Source organism: Micrasema longulum, unplaced genomic scaffold, assembly GCF_059751315.1.
Source record: "Micrasema longulum isolate JH-2025_06_02 unplaced genomic scaffold, ASM5975131v1 h1tg000859l, whole genome shotgun sequence".
Classification (NCBI taxonomy): Eukaryota; Metazoa; Arthropoda; class Insecta; order Trichoptera; family Brachycentridae; genus Micrasema; species Micrasema longulum.
Window position 1 is genome coordinate 843,290 of NW_028278051.1, and position 21,036 is coordinate 864,325.

At 33.1% G+C, this 21,036-nt stretch overlaps 1 protein-coding gene across 3 annotated transcripts in view; it reads right to left on the reverse strand.

Annotated features, from left to right (window-relative positions):
* Positions 1-21,036, reverse strand: part of LOC148278578 (choline-phosphate cytidylyltransferase A-like) — a 97,204-nt gene that overhangs the window by 69,150 nt on the left and 7,018 nt on the right. Inside the window, exons 1-2 of one of the 3 annotated variants that reach the window (XM_088231195.1) lie at positions 5,486-5,756; positions 4,985-5,315 (exon numbers count right to left, since the gene is read on the reverse strand). The exons of 1 other annotated variant lie outside the window; for it this stretch is intronic. In XM_088231195.1, coding sequence (XP_088087321.1) covers positions 4,985-5,227 — 243 coding nt within the window. In that variant the 5' untranslated portion in view covers positions 5,228-5,315; positions 5,486-5,756. Of the gene's footprint in view, positions 1-4,984; positions 5,763-21,036 lie in introns of those variants that run through there. One more of the 3 variants, XM_088231194.1, reaches the window with a different exon arrangement.

Genomic DNA, 21,036 nt, shown 5'->3' on the forward strand with positions numbered 1-21,036 from the left:
ATAAAATATTAAAATTGGGTAACTTAGAAATCTTAGATTTTAAAAAAGCGATTTATAATAAAAAAAACAATAATTAATAACCAAATAAACAATATTTCTTTTAGTCCTCTCCTGTCTTACTACGAAAATAATGATATCAAATTACCACCCGTGTAAGGAAAAAAACGACTTGATTTATTGGGTCCACGTGTAGTATTTAGTAAACATGATAAACATATAAAAATAAAATTTTAAAAAGGAATCAATTCATTAGTTACGTAAACCTTGACGAAGAAGCTTGTTTGCTTTGAAACCGGTCGGTGAAAAATAAATATTAGTGGTTAAAAACAAAGTTGTTTTATTTATTCTATTTTAAATATAAGTTATTTTATAATTTTAAATTAATAGGGTTCGTTGCATTGGCCACGCTCTTAATAAGTCACGATTCGGATAAATTATGAACTTTGTGACCGTTTCAATTTAAGTAGAACATCGTCACGAATCTTGAAGTCAACATTATTAAGACCAAACATGTCACGTTAAAAGGATACATTTTTAAATAATTTCTTTTTTAATGTTATCCATATTGATTTTGAAAATACAATTAATTTTTCTAAATCCATTTCATATATTTTTATAGGTATTCGTAGTATGTGATATTTCTCTATTTTATCTACAAAGCAAAATTAAGTTTTATGTATGAAAAATATAATATTGCGTGTATAATAGTGCGTTTTGAGAAAGCCTTTTTATAAAATTCAAATAATGTATTTTTTATTGTTTAACGGTTTTTTTACGAATTTCGTCTTAAGTTGTGGTCATTATTTATGCCTATATCGTAAAAAATATTTTAAGCTCTATTTCTGCAGATTTGTGTTTTATTCAGTACGACAAAAACGAACCGAAGCGACGAACTGGAAGTTTGTAAATTAAATACCCGCCCGTGCCGTAACATCAAGTTTATGGTCTTGACCAATCCCATAAATGATTAAAATTAATTAAATTAAAAAATGCGGTTTTTCAAAAAAATAATTTAATTGATTAAGTTGAAAATTTTAATTGGTTAAAATTGACGCCAAGTGTTTTTTTTTTACATTACAATTTGATAAAAAAAAAATATTGCGTTTTAGTTAAAACTGCTTATAATTAAAAAAAATGTATTTGCTAGTTTTCCTCAAAAACCAAATAAAACGCATTTGAACCTTATGAAATAATGCATTATATGCTATAATGATTACTAAAAGTAGTTTTTTTTGCAGTATCAAGTTAAAAGTTTCAAATCAAGTTTTAATACTGTTTTAAATAGTTTTGGGCAACTTTTTGTCTGCAGTAACTGATGCGAATGAAAAAAAACTATTTTTTTTTAATGAATTATATGACGCGCTTCTTTCTCGCAATTATAAAGTAATCGTCATCATAATAGCTTTTATTAATATCATTGCGATTAACTTGTCTGAAAAGTTTTTTGCGTTTCTCTCGAAAATGAATTTTACGTCGGTTTAAGGATTGAACGGCAGTAATTCAATATACAAGTGTATTTATTAGAAGCACACTTAGAAATCTCCATTGAAGGAGAGATATTTGCGAAACACTTTTTTAAAAATTGTGACATTTCTAATTATGCATCACTAACTCAATGGAGAATGCCAAGTTTGCGGTGTCAAGTAGTATAATTGAAATCTGTTTTTTGCAAGATTTAAAGATTGTTTTGAATTACGCTATTATTCAGGTAGATAGGTCTATATGTTTAGTTTATTTTGGCAACAATAACTAATTTTCCGTTTTTGGTGGAGATTTTTAAGTTTGCATCCGATACCCTCATATATTCATAATAGCTTTTACCCGCGGCTTTAGACAGCTTACTGTGAAACTTGCGTCGCAGGATCGATTCCCGCGAGTTGCTAGAAAAAAATCCAACAAAGAAGACTTTCTCAATTGGTCTGGGTGTTGCGGTGTATTTTTCACGACTTCCCACCTGACGACAAGCCTCTAAAGTAGAGGTTAAGCGGGTTTTTTTTTCAATATACGTAATACTATGATATTTTAACATTACGAACATAACGATTCTGCCTCTCTAATGGAGTAAAACGCTCGTGTTCAGAGAGGGCGTTCATTTTACAATTTTTTTACTTTCTAAATCGGGTGTGAAAATATCCATTTGAAAAATACAAAAAATACGAATTCATAATTTTAAAAAATAAAAGAGATATATCAAGTCCTATGTCGACTAGTGACATCACAGCCACACAACAGTTAAGATGGCGTGGGTTTTAGATGCACAAGTTAGCTCGATGAATAATTTGTAACCGGAAATCAGTGAACCGCGTGTGTGAATTTAAATCTATGTGGTTAGTGCTTTTAGTGAATATTTTTTTCGATGCCGTATGAAAACGGCCAGTGTTGTAAATAGACGATTCGTATTATCTCTCCTTGAGACACAATAAACGGCAGGAGAAAGTTTAAATTTACCGATGATTTCATTTTCGCGAAAATGTTTCAGATAGAGCTATGCATGCGTGAAATATAGATGAATGTGTATCGTTCGTCGATATGAGTTATTAAGTCGGTTATTTGAGGAAAACTTTAAGTCTGCGTATGTAATATGCGCGCACAAGGTTAGGTTCTAATCAAAATGGCATTCACTTGTTAAAATTCCATATTATGTCATAAATAACTAACTAATCGTCGGGATCGTAGAACGATAACTTGATTTTCCAGGTTTGAAAAAAATTAAAAATACATAATATATAGCTGACCCGAGTATCAAATGGTATACTTTTGCACTTATCAAGTTGTGACATTAAGTGTCAAAGAAAAATTCAAACCGCTCTCACGAAAAGTTGAAGAAATCAGATGCGTCGTTGTTCTATGATCCCGACGTCAGAATCACGCCGATTTGATAGTATTGCAATGCCATAATACTATTTTTGAAACAGTTTATATTTTTTAGCGATTTTAATTTTAATCAATTACTTGAACATTTTTAACTTATGCACTGAATCACAGTAACGAGCAAATGTTTAAAAAGGCTATAACAATTGATAGTTAAGCTAGAAGCAAAATGGATTGTGTCATTCGGCAAAACTAATTTTATAATACCCGATAGCAATGGGATTTGTTAACTTCCCATTGTACTTAAGGCCCTGCTACATAAACGTATATTTTTTGTCTAAGTTTGTTGCAACAGAGAGGGAAAACATTTTTGAAAAGGGACCTCTTAAACCAGCCAATGATAGGTCATAAGCCCTGTAAATGCCTAGACTTCTATATTCTCTTCTCAAAAATGTTTTCCCTCTCTGTTGCAACAAATTTAGACAAAAAATATACGTTTATGTAGCAGGGCCTTGAATACAATGGGAAGTTAAAAGTGTTATCTATTCACAAAACAATATTTCTTTTAGTCCACTCCTGTCTAGCTTCTAAAATATTAATCTCAAATTACCACCCTTTTAGGGAAAAAAATACTTGATTTATTGGCTCCACGTGTAGTATTTAGTAAACATAAAAAAAAGTGGGAATGAATTCATTAGTTACGTAAACCTTGACGAAGAAGCTTGTTTGCTTTGAATTTATTTTATTAGTTATCTTCAGCTGTCCATAAATAAAAACCGATATTTGTGTACGAAAATGAATATATTTGCATGAACATTCAAAGTATCTTCACCAGTAACCTTTAATTAAACATATTAAGAAGAAAAAAGTGTATGCATATTCTGCTTTTCATACAGAAAACTTAATTTTACTTTGTAGATAAAATTGAAGATAAATGGAAAATGCCATTGTAATCGGGGCCCTGGTATTATAAAATTAGTTTTGCCGAATGACACAATCCATTTTGCTTCTAGCTTAACTATCAATTGTTATAGCCTTTTTAAACATTTGCTCGTTACTGTGATTCAGTGCATAAGCTAAAAATATTTACACTGCGAATGTTGATGGATGCAGAAACAGAGGAAGACCGAAAAAGACATGGCATGATCAAATCCAGCAAATACTTGAAAATTGGCATGTAAGGAGTCGGAATAATCGGCGCGCGTGCATGAGAAGATGTACGAGTGATGTGGCGATCTATCCTCTATGCCACAATTGGGTAATTTATACAGCGCCATTTTTGAGAAAATCACCCCAAGGCGGTGCGGTGTTCAATAAATAAATATCCTAGCACGTCTTGCAGCTACAGAGCGCAGAGACTATTTGGATTCTAGTTCCTCCTTTCCAATTATGATATATTTCAATTATAACAGATTGGTGCTAGATTACAGCACGTCTTGCAGCTACAGAGCGCATGGACGTTAAGAAATCTCGCCTGCATTTAGGTACATTATGTTTTAATTTGACCATGAAGTTAAGAGTTTGAATAATATGAAAAAATAACTTGTTAAAAATTCATTTTTAAAAATAGCAGTTAGATTATAACAAGTCTTTGTCTGATAGGCCCCACAACCACAGATCACATGAAACTATATTTAATGATTAACATATTACAACAGAGATGAAGAACATTTAAGAGAAGGTAATAAAGAAGTCTATACATCTACAGGGCTTATGACCTGTCAATGGCTAGTTTAAGTAGCCACTTTACACATTTTTTTACATTTCATTTTACACTTTACACATTTTCAGGCGTTGCCTAGTATGTAGGTGAAATAATTCAATAAAATGAATTTCACCAGCATAAATAAAGGTTTTAGCTCTTTAACTTCACAAACATCAACAGATGAAAGAATTGAAGGAATATAGATGTTCAAATATAGGCAGAATGGTGAATGTTACACAGTGTGTAAAGTGGCCACTTAAACCAGCCATTGACAGGTCATAAGCCCTGTAGATGCCTAGACTTCAATATTACCTTCTCTTAAATGTTCTTCATCTCTGTTGTAATATGTTAATATAAACAGCTCCCCGGGGAGTTGAATCCAGTCCTTGTCTACAAAAATTTGGACAAACTCAAAATATTGTTTATATTTAATGATGTTTTTTTTTTGGATATGAATAATTTATTTACCACGTGCGGCTTCTGAATCGGCGGTGTTCTGGGCAACTCTGACTCCTCCACAATCTTCGGGTATCTTAGAAGGAGGCCGTGGTCTAAATTATTGTTTACCACCCTGTTTTTAGGGAGCAATCCGTTGCCATGATATCCATTCCTGGCGAAACCGTTGGCGAACAACCCCTCGGAGTACAGAGGAGCATAGCCATTGGCCTCTTTGGAAAGTCGCGGGTCAAACTCATGCTTTATACAATTCATCTTGACGGTACTTTGAAACGATATTTCGAAAAAAAACTTTTAAAACTGTTATTAAAAATACACTGTAATTGTAAACCTAAAGCGTTCACTGTATTTGATATTTAAAACAAAACATATTTATTTAATGTCAACATATTATACCAAATTTAAAATTGTCATTTTTGTACGTGGGGTATCGACACATTTATTTACACTGTTTTTTATTTATACTACGCCATTTGTGTTAACTAAATTCGCCGAATATTGTGATATTTTTACCGAAAAATATAGGTAGGCGAGCGGGCGCGAGATGTGAATTATTATTGTAGTCAAGCACGAATAATAACGAATGACTATGTTTAAAACGAATTTTCTTTGATCTTTTAGAGAATTCGCACGAAAGCGCTGACGAAATGTGAGGTTTTCGACTTAAAAACAACATGTATTTACTCGGTTTTGTTTTGTTTATAAGAGTGACAGCGCGTACGCGACAAGTGACGGATAGAATGCGGAGGTGATGTGCGAAGACGCGACACTACCCGGCGATTTGCCACCGCTGACTGACGGCTGACGATGTGGCTCGGAACTTGGAACTGAAAGTGCATCGATGGTGCCAGGGGTATGAAACATTTTTTCAATAATTAAATTGACATAATTTATTTATTTTTAATTTTACAGTTTGTGCATTAAAAAAAAACATATTCCCTACTGTCCCATACCAGGGGAAATAATTTATATATTTTTCTTTATGCTTGAAGTAAAGAGTAAGTGAGACATTTATTTAAAATAAAACAAGTTGTAATTTTTTTATTTGTGGATACCATATGCTTCAACCAGGGAGAGGACATGGAGTGATGATGAATTTCGAGGCTATATGACAAAATGAATTAAGTCAACAGTCTTTATATATTTAAAATATTTTTTTACAGGTGCAAGATGTTGATTTCAATTTTATGCTATACCTAGAATCAAGATTACTCTTTCGAAGATAAAAAAAAAAATGTAGAAAAAATAATGCGTTGAAAGAATAAAAAAGCTTTAAATGCGATCATCTCGGAACTTGTTTAAATGACAGCATCCTGTCAGTAAAGTCTCGATCTAATAACACTACTAATTTCAGGTATTCTGAATTACCCATCATCAGGTGTAAATAAAAACATCATTTATATTTACACCTGATGATATGTAATTCAGAATACCTGAAACTAGGAGTATTACTGTGTTAAACTAGCATGTGGTAAAATTACAGTGTTTATATTTAACAAATCAAAAAATGGTTTTCCACAAAGTAAATTCTGAAACAATAAACAATGTAAGTGAGACAACTTGATTTGTTTAGTTCTTTATACTAAACGCGCTGAAGACACATAAAGGCAGCTTTACTCTCAAAACACAGTGTAGTTAGTAGGCGACTCATAGTGTTCGTTCGTATGTGCTGAGAACAAGAGCGAAATACGATTTCGATTGAGTCAAAGTAATATTGATATATGAGATAGTTTGATAGGTAGGAATAAATTTTGGGTAGGTAGGAAGAAATTGCCTCAAACATATGTATCTTCAAATTATTATTTTTTTTAAATACATACATCAAGTGTTTAAATAAATAAATAAATAGATAGATATTTACTAATTAAGTTACAAAACGAAAGAAAGATTTTTTATATGTTTATGAAAACATTATTATATTGGGTTACCAAAATATTTAAAGAGAGAAATCCCTGGAAAAAACTGATTTTGCAGTTTGGCGAGAATGAAACAATTGTTCAAAAGAATACTCATGTAAAAAAAATTCAATAAAAAAAAAGCTAATGCCAGGTCACAAGCCCTGTAAATGCCCAGACTATATGCATGTATTAATTAAAAAAAATATTTCTATTTCTATTGAATTGTCCGTCATTTTTAATGTTTTATTTTAAAGGCGCGAAGATTAATTGTAAAATCCCCGATGGAAATTCGTAAGTAAAATTATGATATCACAAGTGTGAATTAGCTTTACAGTCAAAATGTTCGTGCAGTTATGTCCAAGAAAACATTTCGGTTAACACCAAAAATTCTCGGTGTAAAATATAAAAATGTACTAACAGTTTTTCGACGCAATATTTGGTAATTAGATACTAAATGTTGAGGATCTCTGATCTCCGCGTGGCCGAAACCGCGCCACTTCCATTCGACCAATAGCGGGGAAGAAATAGTCGCGCATGCGTCTCGCTCCGGCAAACGCCACGCTCCGATCTGACGAAAAATCACATGAAAACCCGCAAGAAAATGCTAAAATTCACAAAAGGAACACATCAAAACTATTCGCGTATGGAATATTAAAAACGTATGGAATACCTCTTTTATTGTGTCGAAGTACTAAGATTCGAGGCTTTTAGTCGTGAAAACTTGGCGTACGTGGGATAAAACAGGCAGTGTTAAAAGTGACACTTTGTGAAAAATAACATTATTTGTTGTAAAAGGGGTCCCGATAGAATAATTTTCGATTGTTGTTTTTGACTAATGTGTCTAATTTGACATGTGTTTATGTGATTTTGTTGGGTCAGGACAATATATCTTACATCATGTCGGAATATAAGGTGAACATTTTAGTTAATATTCTCCTGGTCGCCACTTATCGTCCGCAAATACATAAACTATTAGGATTAAATTAAGATAATCGTGTAAAACAACTGAAATAGACAAGATATTCCCTTACCAACCGCAACTCTTAATTAGCAAATACTGCCTTGCCCACAATAAAAAAAAAGGATTCTTATTTTTGACTTTTTTCCACTCTATTTCCCTTTTTAGGACCTAAGAGTGGTTATCGAGTCGAAAGCATTCCTCCAGGATTCTGGTTCTTTAACACACACTGAAATGTATTCTTCATCCGTCTGGATACAGAAAAAATCGCAATATGTTAATGAGGAATAATAACAATATATGCTATAAATAAGCCTTGCATACAATTTGCCAAACTCGTAGTGAAAGGGATAGTAAAAATAGTAGAGTAATTGAATCGTTAAATTAAGATATCCATCATCATCCATTCCCTTTCCGCACCTAATGGTGCATAGGGCACTTCATTGGTACACCAATAGCAGCGAATCTTGATCAATTTTGTTACATGAAGGTAAGGTGATCAGTCTTACGCTTCGGAACTACGAAATATTCTAGTGTGAAAACACCCTTTTAAATTATATTTCATATTAACTATGTCGGGAATCGAACCCTTCTCTTGCATGGTAGGCAAATGCGCTGACCATTACACCACGAGGCCGACAAAAACTTAATATTAATATATTGTAAAAGGTACAAATCAAGCCTATGCAAGTCAAACTAGTTTCATTTTTATAGTTTTGATAATATTTATTTTATTTGATTTATTTAGGATAATATTTATATATTGCCATTTTTGTGAGAATCACCTGAAGGGCGCTAAAGTCGAGTAAGTTATATCTTCACCATGACGGTATAGTTAAAGATAAATTCTCCCGAGCGATAACGAAGATACACTACCGATCCCCCACCTACAAATTTAAGGTAGGTACATCGATATGTAACAAGGGGAAGCGTACGCCATGGTACACATATCTACGAACTAAAGGGACATACCTTCATCATGACTTCATAGTTGAAGATAAATTTTCCCGAACGATTACGAAGATACACTACTGACTGTAAGTTTTGAGGTAAGAATCGGGTTGCGGTCCCGTGGCTAGTGGCTCAGGCTCACGGCTCAAAAGTCCGTGGTCCGAATCCCACTCTTTTTATTTATTAATATAAGGACATTGTCCATTTATATAATTTATAGGGAAGAATTGTTTATAACTATTATTAATATTAAGAATAGTTAAAAACATTAAAAAAGAGTGAAAGAATCATTGAAAAACATTAGGGACATCAAGATCCTACCACAAATTGATTCCCGTTTTTTAATAGTGAATTACGGTAATATATTAATGGTAATTTATAAACAAATACGTTTATTTCTGTTTTTATATATCTTTAGCTTTTTAATCTTTTTTTTCTATTGAATATGTTCTGTAACTTGAATTATAAAAATAAAACTTTTATTTTATTGGTTGGTTGGAAGAAATTGCCATTTGACAATAAGCCCGCCAATGTACAAATAAAATTATGTACAAAAAGTTAAATAAAAAAAAAAAAAATTATAATTCGTTGAAAACGGCCCTCAAAATGAAATATTTGGGTAAATTATAAGAACGCAAATATTTATTTTTAAAAAATAAAAAAAAGATAAGTTCATTATTAAATGCGTCAATTTTTTTTTCAAACAGTTTTTGCTTTAATTACAATTTATGTACGACGGCCTAAGCTTCCCATTGTAATCGGGGCCCAGGGCCGCGATTACAATAGATAACAATTCTTCCGCGATAACAATTCTTTGTGATAGATCTTTCGGCTTTACATAGATCTCTTCGCGACTAAACAGTGTAGGATGAAGTTCGATTGGCATGGTTAAAGCTAGGGTTTCCTAGGACAGCGGTGCCCGTATCTTAACGGCCGTAGTGAACGGTGATGCGGTGGACAGCCGTCGTAACAGTGACTAGAAAATGATTTTCTAGGAAAACGGTGTTAAATGGTGTTGATAACACCGTTTTCCTAGGAAACCACTCTCTAGTCCCCGTTACAACTGCTGTATACCGCATCACCGTTCACTACGGCCGTTAAGATACGGGCACCGCTGTCCTAGGAAACCCTAGCTTAAGCTCAAAGTACTATGTCTTTCGTTTTTATGAATATATTGTATACCATTATTGTTTTGCCCTTGTTTGTCTTTGCTAGATAGTTTTATGTTCTTTTTGTTCAGTTTCTTGTATTTATGTTTATTCATGTAACTGTTGTAATTGGCTTAAGCCGTATATGCATTAAATAAAATAAAATAATTATTACGTAGAGTCCCGATGCTTCGATATCCCAATGCTTCGATGTCCCCCCACTTTCTGTCGTATGTATTATTTATTGTTTGTAAACCATAATAAATAAAATGAAAAAAATACATATAAAAAAATAATAAATAAAATAAATAAGTAAAATAAATAAAATAAATAAAATAAATAAAATAAAATAAATAAAATAAATAAAATAAATAAATAAAATAAATAAAAATACATATAATGTATTCTTGGGAAGTACTAAATAAAAAAATAATTGTATATTTAATCGTGTATCAAGTTATTATTCAATCAATAATGTAGAGATGACGGATTAAAAAAAAAACTAATCTGGAATTTTTATCTAATCATAAATCATTACAAAAATATGAAAAAAAGAGTGATAAAAATTAATCAAATCATTGATTTTAAAATTAAAGATATTGAAAATTATGATTTATGCCAACCCTGGACAACGCGTGACCCTATTGATTGATTGATTTAAAGAAATATCCGCTGTTTTGAAGATTAAAGAATATTTTATTTTTTTTATTAATGAGATAAGATTTTTTATTTTACTATCAGATCAAGACGGGCGCCAATGTTAAGATTTAAGTCGATTACGTTGTTTTACTTTTCTTCCGTGAAAACTATTTTACGTAAGGAGAGCAAAATAAGAGGGTGGCTACACGATCAAGAGTGTATACAGGGGTTCTTTAAACCCTATAATATCCGAAACCACGATGATCAGTATGGGCAAGAAGACATACTAGAATATTTTTAAAAAATATTTAGAAAGAAGAATTTTTTTTTAAATAAAATATTTAAAAAAAAAACAAATGGTTGCTGACTTCTGCAGGGGAAAAGCGAGGGGAGCGTGGCCGCGCGGTTGACAGTGTATCAGACTCCCCCCTCCTCGTTTCTCCCCTGCAGAAGTAAGCAACCAATTGTTTTATTTAATATTTTATTTTTGTAAATTTTATTCGTTCTAAAAAAATATTTTAATGTGCCAATATGTCTTCTTGCTCATACTGATTATCGTGGTTTCAGATGTGACAGGGTTTAATGAACACCCTGTATATAAAAGGATTTACAGTCCATTCGGGTCTTTAATAGTCTTTTTAATCAGCTTTAATAGTATTTTTAAATACCTATTTAAAACTTCCAAGTACAAAAAACACATACATTTAGGCGGGCTTATAGCTGAAACCAATATTTATAATTTATTTATTTTATAGAAACATACAGTCAACAATAATTAAATTATAAAATAAAGATAAGGTTGAAAGACAGACAGAAGTTACTAAATAATATTCATACATGTAAAATTATGGTACATTATTAAATGTGTGCGTGCGTATGTAACGAATGATATATATGAGTTTACTTTTACTACCAGAACCATAAACTAACTTACGCTATTCTTACCACTCAATGAATGATAGAAATGAGTCTACTTATACTACTAGAACCTTGAACTAACTTACGCTATTCTTACCGCTCGATGAATGATAGAAATGAGTGAACTTATACTACTAGAACCTTGAACTAACTTACGATATCTGTACCACTCCACGAATGCACCGAAAATGGATGTTGTGAAGGTATATCCAGGCCCCACACGTTAGCCAAAAACATGTTCGGAAGTCAGTAAAGATCACTCATCACAAAACAAAAATATAATATTCAAAATGTATTCGTGTAAATAGGTAAATTAATAAAAATAACAACATTCGAATTTGCCGCTGTCAGTATTAACAAGACTGACGCTTTTGACTATTTTATGAGCCAATACAACGTGGTGTTACCTATTAGCCTGTCAATTAGGAATTTCGGTGAAAATTTAAATAAAATTCTAGACACAGAAATACCTACTTATAAACGTCGAAGCCGAATTTTTATTTTAGCCGGAATACATATCGCGAGCATACAGAAGTAGCCAAGTCAAATTTTACGATTTTCAGATTTTTTGACCAGGTTTTAGTACTGGATGGAATCTCTTATTAAAAAAATTACCAAGTCAACTAATTGTTATTTGTTTTACACTACACAACAGGGCAGGAGGCCCAATTACAGTGGTGAATTATATACCGTATGTTCAAATATGACCCAGAATTTGTAAAAAAAAAACAACTTTAGCTGAATTATTCATCAATATGTATTGTATCCCCTTCAAAGTAATCACCATTACAATGAAAGCATCCACCCCTTTCCCGAAACTGTTCATGAAGACTTGAGTCTTTCTTCAGTTTCGCATATCAATATCAATATTTTTAAAATTAATTGAGCGAAAATGTAGTATTTCTTTACAATCAAACCGCGGAAATAACAAAACAAAGAAACTTTAAAAGCTTTCATTGTACCCCTTCACTGCAGTATTGTCAATTTGTGATCAATCAAATACACGTGGTCAGCACAATCACCTTTTTCTAATTTCTCAGTATGACAGAGAAGGAATACAGTGTTAGTTTCAAATTGAGACCGCGGCCGCACGCTCCAGATCCCGCCTCGGAAAGGAAGAAGAACGTAGTAATACAAACAAACCAAACAACGACACAAAACCCAAATACATATAGGAAACATTAGAATAATTTGCCCTGTACAACATGCACTCAAGCAACAAGAAAAACAATACGTATATATACCAAATACAGAGAAACATCAAATTATCAAGACACTACTGGCAAAATCCTAACACAGATCCTAAAAAGATCCCTATCGAACTCAGGCGAAATTACTTCTCGTCATAATACTGAATTCCTCACAAAAACCACCAATCACCAGAGGTAATCACCATTAGAGGCATACACACACGCCAACGTGTTTTCCAATCTTTATGATAATTCCCGTATGCCGATTTCGGAATGGCTTTCAACTCCCTCCGCGAATTTTCTTTTTGCTTTCCGCGAAGTGAATTTAGGCAACAGGAAAAAGTCACACGGAGCCAAATCAGGTTAATACTGTGCACGAGTAACGACTTTTAGGCTGTTTTTGGCCAAATAATCGCGTACTAGAAGAGGTGTGCGCGACGGCGAAATCGTGATTGAAACTAAGAGTTATCCTTTCCATATATCTGGCATTTTTAGACAAATATTCTTTCAAATGCTTCAATACGCCTAAATACTATTCCTTATTGACCGTCTGGCCTGGTGTCAGTTTATGACCATACAGGAAATATTGACCAAGTCAAAATAAATCGCAAAACTAAGAGTTTGTGTATATGCAAAAACTTCAATCTAAATTTGCCAGCAAACAAGAATTTTGACTTGGCCAGTTAACATTGTATGCTCACGATATTGACTAGCTAAATTACAAAACGGCAAATCGGCGATAAGCCATATCGTCAACACTTGGCATTTTACAATTTGGCAAGCCACGTTTAGCCGCTTCGTAAATTGGCGAATATTTTAGATAATTAAGAGTGTTAGGCCCATTTTACATGGAGTGTAGATTAGTCGGCCTCATGATGTAAAAGTTCCTAACAGAGGAATATCATATACTACGAATACAGATGTTTTTTTTTTAATAATTGAATTTTCAAAATCAATATGGATATTGCGGAGAAATGTTTTCATACGTAACTTTAAAAAGTAAATTAAAAAAAAATATGTTCCTAGAAAACTGCGACATGTATGGCATTGATAATTGTGACGTCAAGATTATTAAGATTATTTTGTAACACAAAATAGACTCACTTCTAACACTGAGAATAGGGAAATATCACTTTTTAAAAAAATATTTTTAAATTAATAAAAGTCCATGAAATACTGTTTAGTAAAAAAAAATATTTTTAAATTTTTAATTCTCGCAAAACTGCCATTCCATTGGCCACGCCCCTAATACGTCACGATTTATGTTTACTTGTTCCTGGCCATTGAAATTTGTTTCGAACATTACCACCAATCTTAACGTCACAACAACCAAGGCCGAACACGTCGCGTTATTCTAGCAATGTATTTTTATTAAATGTATTTTTTTACATTTACGTATCAAGACATTTCTCCACAATATCCATATTGATTACGAAAATACAATTAATTATTCTAAATCCATTTAATACATTTTTATCGGTATTCGTATTATGTGATATTTAAACTTCTTAGATTTTCACGGCCGTTAAGATGCACATTAAGTTTTTCTGGGTTATTATGCCGTGTGTCGTTCGTACTCTCTACCGACGTTTCGGATCGCGTTACAGCGTCCATCATCAGGGTTGATGTTATTTGTGTATAAATATGTGTTACGTTAGGTACTTAGAATTTTTACCGTGTCGTAGTCGTTTTTGTGTGATGTTATTATTATGACATTAATCTAAACGACTACGACACGGTACAAGTCCCAAATACATAACATCACACAAAAACGACTACGACACGGTAAAAATTCTAAGTACCTAACGTAACACATATTTATACACAAATAACATCAACCCTGATGATGGACGCTGTAACGCGATCCGAAACGTCGGTAGAGAGTACGAACGACACACGGCATAATAACCCAGAAAAACTTATTGTGTATGTGATATTTCTCTTTAAATTATTATAACGATTAAAAGGCATTTTGAAAAACGCCCTAGTTTTGGTTAGACTGTTAGAAATTGCAAGTGGCAATAAGTCCGCCATTTGACTGTGTTCACCTTTGTTATTATTTTTGTATGTATGACATTGTATATTATGGTTAGTAATGATTATTATTATCACTGACGAAATATATGAAATTAGACCAATGAAATTTTTATTCGCACGATTTAAGTACCGTTTACTCTAACAACAGCGAACAACTACATACTGTAAAATGCAATAGCGTGATGGAACCGAGTTAACACAGCGCGGTAATTTGGCAATCATAATACCTATAATAGCATACACTTTCTATCGGCATTTTTAGTTTTCAGAAACCGTATCAAAACTGATATTATTTTCAACGGGAAGAACCAATCTCAATAAATCCAGCATTTCGTCGCTTTAATTCGATTTTGTCTAACAAACCATTTTTAACGAAATTGAGTTAAGCGTACAGAAGTTTTGATAAAACCTTTATTTATAAAATTAAAATTAAAAAATAAAATAAAAAATGGTTTTTTAAACAAACTTTGTCTTATGTTGTGGTCATTATTTATGCCTATTTATTTAAAAACTTTAAAGCTTTATTTCTGCAGATTTGTGTTTTGGTCTGTTGGACAAAAACGAACTGAAGCGACGATTTGTCTGCAACATTTGGATGCACACAAAATATAATTTCATCTTCCCTTTCCGCACCTAATGGGTGCAAAGAGCACGGCTTTGGTACGTAGCGTATCTTGAATTTTTTTTTGTTAATTTTTGATCATTTTTATGGTAAGGTACTACGAAATATTCCTTTAAATAAATATTTTATATCTACAAAAATTTTGACAGGCTCAAAATATTGTTTATCAATTTTATTTGCATTTCATAAACCGCGTTTTTTATTTAACTTAACCTTGATTCTTTCATTGCTCCTTTCATGGTGAGTTTGGCAAATTATACGGACGGCTCATGTCGGATATTGTCATTAAGCCTCATGACCAAATTTCAATTACAAAAACAGAAGCAAAAACTGTTTATCAACAGGTGGTTCAGAAACGTTACTGTAAAACCACCAGGGGTGCTATTCTGAACCACTCTCGCGGCACGAGAAAACTGTTTTTCTCTTGTATTTTGTGTCTAAATACACGAGATAATACGGCCGCGAGAGCGTTTGGAATACCAGTCCTGGTCCAAGAAGAAGTTTAAAAATTGGAAAATTGTTTTCAGGCGTTGCCTATATAGAATATGATTATGAAATAATTCGATCAGATGAATCTCTTCACAACAATAAAGGTTTCAGATTTTTAACTTTACTAAAATCAATATTACTACAACAAACCGAACATTTTACCGTAGAGCCGGGATTTGGTATGTGAATGTTGATTAAATTGAATAATTATGGATAGTCCAATATACAGTCGCGAACCTGGATAAAAGAGAAACAACCCGCCAGTGGAGGCATTTGACTCCCGAAAACTATGTAAAAGAAAGCGGGGAAAATTCTATATAAGAGAGTCGTTCTATCTGAACTGACCTCTATGTAAGAGAGAACCGAAACCGTGACCTCTATAAAAGAGCGATTGGATTGCAGATGTAGCCGCAGCGTCACTGCTTGTGCACGGGCTGACAAGTTCTGACAGGTTGTTATGTGCATGCGCCTGAATTTTTTTCTGCTTCGTAAGTCAGCGTAAGCGATCAATAGATCGTGTCCTTTAGCGTGAGTTACGCCTGCATAACACCGATTATCCTCTGTGGATGCGAATCGTGGCACCTCACTAGGGGACTAAAACAGCAAAATACTGAGTTTTGAGAATAAGTGTCTCAGAAGAATCTCGGGTGTACTGTGGTTTGACTTGAACGGACGCAGCGAACTCCGGTAACAACTGCCATCAAGCGGAGGCATCAGGTTCTCGACATCCACTGCTGACTGTTCTTTGGCAGTTCACGTCGGAACTACGAGACACGAACCTGACTTGGGGGGATGCATAGGAGCTGGCAGCCGACAGAGATGCCTGGAGGATCTTCGTGGACACCACATGCTCCAACTAGGGAGCGGACATTAAATGATGATGAGCGTGTGTGGTAAATCGTACGAATTTTCGCGGCGAGATGTTTGCCTCGAGATTTGGTTTTGTTTAGAGATCTCTGTTAAAAAAGCATGCACATAAAGAGACCTAAAAGAAAAATGTACCGGTCCCTTGGGCTCTCTTAATTTATTTATTTATTTCGTTTTATTTTATTCAGAAAAAATACATTCATACATAATAAGTACGAAAAACAACAACTTTTTTAACATAAAAAGACCAATTAAGTTTTTATAAATTATGCAAAAGATATAAATATTTAATGTGACAAAAAAAATAAACAAATAAGAAATTCAAGTGAGAAAATAATAATTGTTAACATTTGCGTTTTCCATGGAGGTTATCGTTGGTAATAAATTAAAATAAATAAAAATACCAAATGCGCACTCCGAGCCATCCACGCACACACACATAAACGCACATATGAAACATACACAAACATATACATTACATGCGGCACGGGCACATAGCTTAAACCACTCAAGATCATTCAGCAACTATCCCAAATATTCGACCCCATGAAGAAATTTTCTGTATAAATGCAACGTGCAGTTAAAAATGTCTACATCAATACCGAGTCCATTATAATATATATATCATTATATCCAGGTTCGACTGTAGTTACGTAATAAAATTACAAAAAAATATATATTTGATTACTCAGTCGTTAATTTTAACATGAATAATAGTGCGTCATAATTCATATAATAGTGACGAATTTATTCGATTGCACGATGTGTGAAGTACGATTAGTACGAAGCTCGGACTTTGTTACCACGTGACAATCATACGATGATTCGGGTCACGCCAGTATAAGTATTTATTAATTGTGGATTCATACTTTTTACTACACCGTTCGGGCGTGTGCTCCTCCTAATTTATTTATTATTTATACGGCCTAAGCCAATTACAACAGTTACATGAAGAAACATAAATGCAAGAAACTGAACAAAAAGAACATAAAACTATTTAGCAAAGACAAACAAGGGCAAAACAATAATTGTATACAATATATTTAAAAAAACGAAAGACCTAAAACTTTGAGCTAAACCATGCCAATCCAACTTCATCCCACACTGTTTAGTCGCGAAGAGATCTACGAAAAGCCGGAAGATCTATCCCAAAAAATTCCAAGTCGTGTGATGAATTGACTAAACTACACATTCTGGACATTGGGGCATAAAAACCAAAGTTGCTCTTAGAAGATTTTATAAATAGCAGATTTTGACTTCTGGTGACACGGTTGGGAACATGAAAAGAAATTGATTGCAACAGAGATGGGACATCACTTAAAGCATTAAGTATTTTGAAAATGCATGTAAGGTCCATCTCAGTTCTACGTCTCTCCAATGAAGACAGATTAAGAGATTGCTCTATTTCAAAATAGGAATAATTACCCCTTTGTAATCCGAGCAACCATGCCACTTTTCTTAGAAAACGGTGTTGGACAATATGAGTCCTGTAGAATGGAGACCAAATAGGAGATGCGTATTCTAGATGGGGTCGAACTAGTGACCAATAAAGAGTTTTGATGGTATTAATATTTTTGAAGTCCGCCGTCACTATATTGATAAAACCGAGAAGTTTGAGAGATTTGTTTACAATATTATCAATGTGTTCACGATAGGAGAGTTTACTATCTAAAGTAAGGCCAAGATCCTTTATTGACGAAACCATTGAAAGGGAAGTATTTTTTAGTTTGTAGTTGAATTGTATAGGTTTTTTTCGTCGCGAGAAAGATATTATTTTACATTTGTCAATGTTAAGTTGAAGACAATTGATGTCGCACCATTCACTAAAACAATTAATATCATGTTGAAAAAGAAGACAATCATCGGGAGATTCAATCAGTTTAAGTACCTTGTTGTCATCAGCAAAAAGCCAGAATTTTGTATTTCGAAAAACATTGATAATATCATTAAAAAAAAAATTAAATAATAATGGAGCAAGGTGGGCTCCTACAATATAAATGATAAATGTTTGTAATTACGCGATTCTGGGCCCCGTTTACAGTGGGTTAACAGAGAGATGCTTATTTATTTTATTTATTTATACTTTTACATTGTTTGTATTCTTTTTTTATACAGAATAATGTGGGGGTGTCCCGTGCCGAGGGAAACATTTTACAAAATGTCAAACATGCCTTAAATTAGTTATTTAACAAAGTTAACATAATAATAATAGCTTGCCCACCACATACCGCACACCGCATCTGAGGACATAAGTCTCCTTGGCGGTGCCCACATACACGGAAAATTTGCTCGTTGTCAAACGAGAAAATAGCCTTAGCATCTTTGTGCTGAAAGAAAGTAATCCAGAAGTACATAATATTTACTTCATTGGATTGAGAAGAGAGGGAAGTGAATTCTTCACTGACTGGGATTAAATTGATTGGACATGATCAATTAGCCGAAATTTTTTAAAAGTCTTGAAATTCTTTTTAGAAGCCACCAGATCTGTATTTCCGACAGGACTTATAACAGGGCCACGGATAGTAGCGAGAAGCTCCATTCGGTAATCATAGAGAAGGGGAAAGGGACAAGACCACAGGATGTGTTCATAATAATAATAATAATTAAAAAAACGTAATTCATCCGAGTAACCTAATTATCATTAACATAATAAACAATAAGAAATTAAAATAATCATAAAAAACATAGCCAATTTATATAGACCAATATAACAAATTTCATAAACAGTACACACATTTTACCTATTTGGCTTGATCCACTCATCGATCCGTGCGCGACCCACCTCCACTATCCATTTCTTAATAGCAATTTTATACTGTGAATACTTACTAATTGTTCTTATGGATGATGGTGATTAATGATAATTAGGTTAATTAGATTAATGACGTTTTTATTTTATTATTGTGTTAACTTTGTTAAATAACTAATTTAAGGCATGTTTCACTTATTGTAAAATGTTTCCCTCGGCACGGGACACCCCAGTGAGGGAACATTATTCTGTATAAAAAAATAATACAAACATTGTAAAAGTATAAATAAATAAGAGTAAATGTGGTGTTGAAACATAAATGAGAATAGAATAGTTTCTACGAAATAAATTTATAGAAATAAGTTAAAAAAAACTATATTTGTGTACGAAAATAAGTATATTTGCATGAACATTTAAAGTGTCTTCATCGGTAACCTATAATTGAACACGTTCAAAAGAAAAAAATGTATGCATATTCTGCTTTTCATACAGAAAACTTAATTTTACTTTGTAGATAAAATTGAAGATAAATATTAACTTCCCATTGTAATCGGGGCCCGGGGACATTGACGCGATATCGCGACATTGAAAACAAATTAATAACACCGATCGACAATGATTGGCGGCCTTCGTGGTGAAGTGGTCAAGACGCTTGACTCACGCACGGAAGGTTCCGGGTTCGATTCCCGGTGAGAACGCAAAAATTTCATGTGATTTTTTTCGAGCCTCGGTGTTCTGGGCTGTGATTCACCCCTGTAATTGGGCCTCCAGTGGTGATATTCTGAATCTTCTCTACCCCCTAGAGAGTGATTAATTTGAAATATTTTTTCTGAATTCGCAAATCATCTGATATAAAATAATCATAACTTCAATAAAGACACTGGAGTAAAAGTACTTCATGTTGAAAAATAAAATATTAAAACTAGACAACTTAGAAATCTTAGAAATTAAAAAAGCGTTTCATAATAAGAAAACAATAATTAATAGCCAAATAAAAAATGTTCCTTTTAGTCCTCTCCTGTCTTACTTAGAAAATAATGATATCAAATTACCACCCGTGTAAGGAAAAACGACTTGATTTATTGGGTCCATGTGTAGTATTGAGTAAACATGAAAACTCATTTCATTGACCCTTTCAAACTCACGGTGAAAGGGGCAATGAAAGCAGTAAGGTTTAATTCACTTACATCGCAGTTTATGAAATGCAAATAAAATAAATAAACGATATTTTGAACTTGTCCAAGTTTTTTAGATATGAAATACTTATTTAAAAGGGTGTTTTGACACTAAAATATTTCATAGCACCTTACCCTCATGTAACAAAAAAGATCAAGGTACCCTGCGATTGGTGTACCAACGCCATGCCCTATACAACATTAGGTGCGGAAAGGGAAGATAAGACGATAGTTTCAGTAAGATACCAGCTACGTTGAATCACTCTACAAGGGAAAATGGAATAAAAACATGCTAGCAAACTACCCTTGGGATATTAAAAGAGAGGTTTGTCCGGACACCGACAAAATAATAAAATAAGATAAATTATGTAAGTAATTTGTGAAGGATTTATTTCGTTTTTATTTATTTGTATAAATAGTGAT